General features: G+C 38.8%; 1 protein-coding gene across 3 annotated transcripts in view; it reads left to right on the top strand.

The window, feature by feature from the left end:
• The window catches only part of LOC108232275 (CUB and sushi domain-containing protein 3), a 291,392-nt gene that overhangs the window by 279,822 nt on the left and 5,061 nt on the right, over nucleotides 1-6,509 (top strand). For all 3 annotated transcript variants that reach the window (XM_017409915.3, XM_017409916.3, XM_017409917.3), the window contains exons 64-68: nucleotides 1,635-1,814; nucleotides 2,150-2,215; nucleotides 4,003-4,161; nucleotides 4,506-4,618; nucleotides 5,790-5,877. In XM_017409915.3, coding sequence (XP_017265404.1) covers nucleotides 1,635-1,814; nucleotides 2,150-2,215; nucleotides 4,003-4,161; nucleotides 4,506-4,618; nucleotides 5,790-5,877 — 606 coding nt within the window. The remainder of the gene's footprint in view (nucleotides 1-1,634; nucleotides 1,815-2,149; nucleotides 2,216-4,002; nucleotides 4,162-4,505; nucleotides 4,619-5,789; nucleotides 5,878-6,509) is intronic.

The following is a 6,509-nucleotide window of genomic DNA, read 5'->3' as shown; positions in this document are numbered from 1 at the left end:
GGGGGGGGGGGGGGGGGTTCTGTCTCGCTGGACAAACAGATGGATGAGCGGATGCTGGCAGAGATGAAGGATGGAAACTGTGAAAAGGTATGGGGTTCTGTATTGAGCTGTGTGGAGATGAATCTGATGGGACTGGACAGTGCGGTTTGGACCCGCTCTGTATAGCCCTCTGTTACCTTCACTGAAGATGACCAACGTACAGCCAAGCTGAAAGGAGTTGAGTTAGATGAAAGAGATGAAGAAGGATGAGGAGGGTGAAAGGAATGAAAAGGGCTTTGGATGAGGTTTGAGGGGAAGGGAAGGTAGGTTTCAGAGCATGAGACAAACTGAGCTGAAAGGGTGAGCTGACTCTAAAAAGGCTTGTCAGGTGATTAGAGGCGTGGCCCTGAACCTCATAACATATTAATTACATTCAGTTTATGTGCAGCTCACAGCCAAAGTGCTGCTCTACTGACTGAGGAAAAGAACTGTGCAGCATTTCTGGAGACACTTTTTATTAAGATTTTGTCAAGGTTTGTCCACCATGTTACTACATTTTATACAGGTGTGTGGACAATGTAGTTGGTAACAAATGAGCAGAGTGTGAGAATGAGCAGCTCATCTTGCTGCTAAATGTGGAGAAAAAGGTGAGGATAAGGATGCACTGTGAGTAAGAAAAAATAGACACTTGCAGAGAAACAAGCATTGTATGTTATTTTATTCGTACAAATGGTTCTATTTGATTTAGTGTAAAAGAACACTGCTGTAAAATGTAAAGATGGTATACAGGCCAGCTGTAATCTGATGAGACAATGGCTTCTCTTATAAACCTCTCGTCTGCTGGTTCTTTTGCTCAGCGTCCTGCTTTCTCTGGATCTGTGTGTGTTTTTGAGACCTTCCAACCTTTGTGCTCATTTGCATCGTGGAAACCGCCTCTTCCAAGGCTTCGAAGGACATTTTGCTATTTCTGTAAATGTATTATGTATAATAGGGCACTGGTAGTCTTTGTATGTGCCCTGCCCTTGAGTATCTTGATTATTTAAAAAACATACAATAATAAATGTTTTTTTTTAAACCTTTGCCTGAAGTGTTATGACTTCTGCAAGACCTTGTGTTGCACTACATCATAACACGATGTTTGTGGTTTGTAATTCAAGACTTTTGATCTTTTAGGCTTTTGATGAGAATTTAGTTAAAAAGCAAGTAGTGGGCACGCCAAGCCTCACATTTATACAAAAAACTAATAATATTAAAGAATTATTATTTTTCATCAACTTTAAATACTTTTTTCATTTCACTCCTGACTTCAGCCAAGAGAGGTGTTCGTCTTTGTATTTATCTGCAAGATTATGGAGAAACTAACAAGATGAACTTCATAATCGCCATTATATTTAGATGTATTTCTCAAATGCTACCATGAAAATTGAAAGTCATTGGCTTTGGCAGAGGCTCTTCTTATAGTACTTTTCTCTCAACCTCCACATCTCCCCCTGTATGGAGGGTTTAATTACGTTTTGCCTTTCTCTATACTTGTGTTTGTGTGTATATGTGTGCACATGAATGTGTGTGTATATTGCTCCTTTGTTATTTGAGAATTTGAGTAGCGTGTGTATGTGTGTGTGTACAAACCCATTTGCCCTCTGCTTAATCTCCAGCTCACTCCTGCAAGCAGCCAAGGAGCCCAGCCAACGCTGACGTTATGGGTCTGGACCTGCCCTCCTACGGTTACACCCTGGTGTACACCTGTCAGCCGGGTTATTTCCTCTCTGGGGGTTCGGAGCATCGAGTCTGCCGCTCTGATGGCAGCTGGACTGGCAAGGTGCCTGTGTGCAGAGGTACGCTGCTGGCAGAGGTCTGCAGGGGCAGATGATGGTGAAGGTGATGGAGTAAAACTAAGAATGTTCATCAGAAGGTTTTTAATATACTGCATGTGGGAGGACGGCTGTGCCCTTGTGTCATAAACCAGCTTCTATAAGGCTGTGAAGAGTTTTTCATTATTATTCATAAACGTTTATATTCGAGCAAAGCCTTCTCGAGAAATTAAGAAAAAGTTTGATGCTGCAGCTTGTTACAGTATAAGCAGTTTTCACACTGGAAACATCCTGCAGCTGTTAAGCCTCGCTGTGTGTCACTACAGCTCTGTAACATGCATATTTATGTTCATCTGCAGTCGGATCTAAGTCGCACGAGAAAATTGTCAAACCCGTCGCAGGGACACCGAGCCCCAAGCTGAAGGGTGAGTATTTAAATATTTGAACTGCTCACCTAAAAAAAACAATCAACCACTGTGACATGCTAATTATTGGACTGAATAAAATTTGTTCTAAAACCTTCATTAACAAGTAGAGTTCATTGTTATGTTCTGCTTCATTTAGGAAGTTCAGCCCGGTGTTACATTTATTGTAATGTCAAAATGAGAATAAATATGTGCACCTTTTTTTTCTAAATCCAAGTCAGAGAAAAAGTTTTGGAAAAGAAATATTATTGTTGAATGAGGAAATCTTTTAGACTCAGATGTCTATTGTTTATATCATGATAATACTTCATAATTAGCAGTCTCATTCTCCTTTTTTCCCGTTCCATATATAAAACTTTTAGTAATCAAGAATAAGAAGTTACTACAAAAGCATAATTAAATGTAATTAGTACAAAAATTCTTATTAGGAAGTACGAAAAGGTCATGAAAGAGGCACAATGTGCTTAATTAGAAAATATCAGTGCAGCATTTTAATTAGCCTACATCTAAAGTGTACCATAGTGTGTACATGTAACTGGTAATAGATGTATTTATAATCTTAATGTTCAGAAGGATCTCATTTGCGTTTTTGTGTCATGGGTCAAAGACACTCTAGAAATGTATGAGATTAGAATATTATAGCAGAAGTTTGCAGATAATTGGCAGCACGATAGTTTAGTGGTTAGCACTGTTGCCTCACAGCAAGAGGGTCCTGGGTTCAAGCCCCTTCACTAGCAATCCTCCTTACACTAGCATGATCCTACCACCTGCTTCAAACTCTCTATGGCCAAGCCAAACTGGTACATGCAGGTCCTACATCATTAATAGGCTGCTACCGCTGACATGATCTCACTTTGGACGTTTTGTGCAAGCTCAAAACCATCGTGGACCTATCACACACTATCAATAATAATGGGGAGCCCACTGCATTCTAAATATGCTCTAAAAAACCTCACCTAGACCCTGAAAAACCATCGACATTCTGGATGATTATTTTATATTGCAATAGCGTCGCCATCCAGTCTGAATGGATCCTAAGATGGGAATTGTTTTTAGTGCAAAATAGCAAAGCATTTGAACCAAAGTGCATTAACGTGGTGGATATAGAAAGTATTCCCTGTTAAACATGAGCATTATAAACATCAGCTAACATGTAGGTTACATAACATGAATGATAAAACTGCATTATACAAAGTGTGTGCTTTTTATTCCCTTTAGAATTGTTTTACTTTTTAATCAGCAGTATCATTTACTGTAACTATTAACAACAGTGGTCACAATACTGATATAATCTACAGTAAATTTCCCCTTTAATCTTCTACCTTTTAAATCCCACTTTGCCTTGTAATTATTGTGTGATCATTCTTATTATGACCAAATTTGTTTCGTCTGATTAACAACGAGTAGTCAAGTTTTATTTTGCTTATAATTGACTCCTCAAATCCAAATACAGTTTATTATAATTACCGGCAGATAATGACTGAGCAAAAACCTGGGAAAATGTTTGTTTGTTGTTTTCCAATTATTAAAAAGTTCTGCTGATTTTACCATGTCAGTTTTATCTCTGTCAAAATGTAATTATTGAGATTGGCCAAACAAATAAAGAAACTGCGATTTTACTGCATGAATGAAAAGCTTTTTATCAGCAAATCTTTTATCCTCTGTATATCTAATTCTGTTTTGGTGTTCATATATTCAAATTAAGTTAAAAATGGGTTTTGTATTCAAATAACAGTTTGTTGGTTACCTTTGCTTTTTCTTTTGCTAATGTCTTTTTTTTACTGCAGTTCCTGATGATGTGTTCGCCCCTGATTTCATCTGGAAGGGCTCCTATGATTACAAGGGCCAGAAGCAGCCGATGAGTCTGACAGTCACAAGCTTTAATGCCACAAATGGAAAAGTCAATGTAACTTTAACAGACAGTAGCATGGAGTTTCTGCTCTCTGGTGAGTCATCTATAAAGCATCTGTCCTCCACTTCCTGCCCTGCACCTCCCCTGTTCTCCTCCAGCACCTCTGTATGTCACTTCCATTTGTTTTGAGGGTGCCTCGTGTCAATCAGTCAATCACCAAAAGATCTCATGCATGAGACTGGAAATTAACTATTGGTTTTAAAGATGGATGAATTAGTCTGCACTGTGTGCCCACTCAAGAGTTACTTGCCTCCTCCCCTCCTCCCCTGTCGGTTTCTTGTCTTAAGGCTTTTTTTTCCGTCTTCATTTTTTTAAGCTTTCATTGCTTCTTCTTTTACTTGTTAATTTTTGTTTTGCCTCTTGTTTACCATCTTGTAGGAGTCTACAAACGTCAGGAGGCACGGCTAATGCTCTTGCTGTACCAGATGAGAGCACTGGCGTACAGCTCCTTGAACAGGATTACTGATGAGAACTGGACAATGGATGGATTTGTGAGTGTACACAAATAGTGTTTCTATAGGAATAATTAAAATCTGCACCATTTTTCTTTACTTTATATAATTAGTTTATTTTATCGGCTCTGACAGACAAGGACATTTCAGGCAGGACTGTAACTTTGTGAAAACTAGAAATGAGTTTTCTCTAAATGGAATTACAACAAAAAAGGTCTCAGTTTTAATTCAATTCAGTTTATTTATGTAGCACCGTTTCACAACAAAAGTCATCTCAGGACATTGTACAAAAGAACAAGTATGTCCAAATCATAAATCCAATTCAGTCTAAAGCAGATCCAGATTCAAATCCAATTACAGTCAGTCCATTCCTTTCAAAATACAACGCATTCACATACAGTACATTATGAAACGCCAATTAGTGAAAATTGTCTAAGGAAGCCAGCACATTGCACCAAATCTTGATTTTGTCCCATTCCCCCATCCTGAGCAGCACGTCGGTGACAATGAAACGAGCAGCTCCCTTTCAACAGGAAGAAACCTCCATCAGAACCAGAACCAGGCTCAGGATGAACAGCTGTGTGCTTCGGGGGGGGGTGAGAGGACAGGAAAGAGACAAAGACATTGGATTGGTACAGGTGTTTCTGAACCTTGTGTAAAATAGAAAAAACAATCCATAATAAATTCAAAATTCTTGTTTTTAAAATACATTAAAGCTGTATTTTTTATAATCATTCCACCCTGGAAAGCGAATGGTTCAGATATGTATGTAAATTATTGACCACAGCTGTTTGTCTCTGAAGCGTTTCAGTGAGTTGCTGAATAAGCTCAAACACACCTGACATCTGAGCGCCCTGCAACAGCTTCAGAACAATTTTAGTTGAACTTTTTTTTTTTTTTGCTGTAATAAACTTCAAAGTGCATTGAATAAGAGCTTGTGACAGGTGACGGCACACCGCTGAGCTATTGATAGCATACTGCTCAGCTTCTATTGTCAAGTGCAATTTCAAAAATAACAAAGGTGCTATTTCATATTGTAGTGTGACAAAACGTGTGAACTGTCGTACTTAATACAGTATATCTGTAGTTTTTGATGTGGAGTGGAACACACTTGACACTGACTGAGGTGCTTGGAAAAAGAAAATTGTGCTCATGTGGTTCAAACCAAAACGTCCTGTTCCTGGAGCCATGAATTCTGTGTTCCTACCAGGTTTCTGCTGAGCCTGAGGGTGGAAGCTACGTGTTCCAAGGCTTCATTCAGGGTAAAGACTATGGACAGTTTGGACTGCAGCGACTTGGTAAGCAACTTTCCAAACACCCCAGCTCTCATTATCATCAGTCACTAGTGCTTTTATTTTACATAACAAAAGGAAAGCTAGTGATGACATTTAAATCCAGAAATCCATTTTGTTTGTCCTTACTTCAGGTCACAGTCACACACTGAGTTTTTGTTTATATACATTTTTTTTGTGTTCTTCTACAGCAGTTTTACATATTTCAGTTAATTTAGGTTAATAGTTTTTATATACTGAACATCGTTTCAGCTTCTGATCATATAAAACATTCTGCTTTAGCTCTTTTCTCCTTACTGATTTACAACAGCAGCAATTTATCTGTTAAATTCTGCTGTGAAATGAGCTGCGCTGTTTGTCCAGTCTGCTAACATCTGCCACAGCACATTGCGCCTTTTGCTTTTAACAAATTTAATCCGTCCATCCTCCTTCATCCCATCGTCCCCTGGCAGTTTGAACTGGAAGCTGAAGTTTTGCAGTGAACTCTGCCTTTCAGTCGGGATGCATTTGTGTACCAAAGGCAAAATAGTCATAAAGCTACTTGTCAGATAGATGTGTGGTTTTTCTCTTGTGCTTCTGAGCCAGAAATTGTCGACATGCCAGCGCAACATCTGTTTTTGAAGCAAAACCTCTTAAAA

The sequence above is a fragment of the Kryptolebias marmoratus genome, linkage group LG16 (assembly GCF_001649575.2).
Source record: "Kryptolebias marmoratus isolate JLee-2015 linkage group LG16, ASM164957v2, whole genome shotgun sequence".
Lineage (NCBI taxonomy): Eukaryota > Metazoa > Chordata > Actinopteri > Cyprinodontiformes > Rivulidae > Kryptolebias > Kryptolebias marmoratus.
The sequence above is the reverse complement of the archived record's forward strand: the minus strand, read 5'-3'. Positions and strand labels throughout refer to the sequence as shown.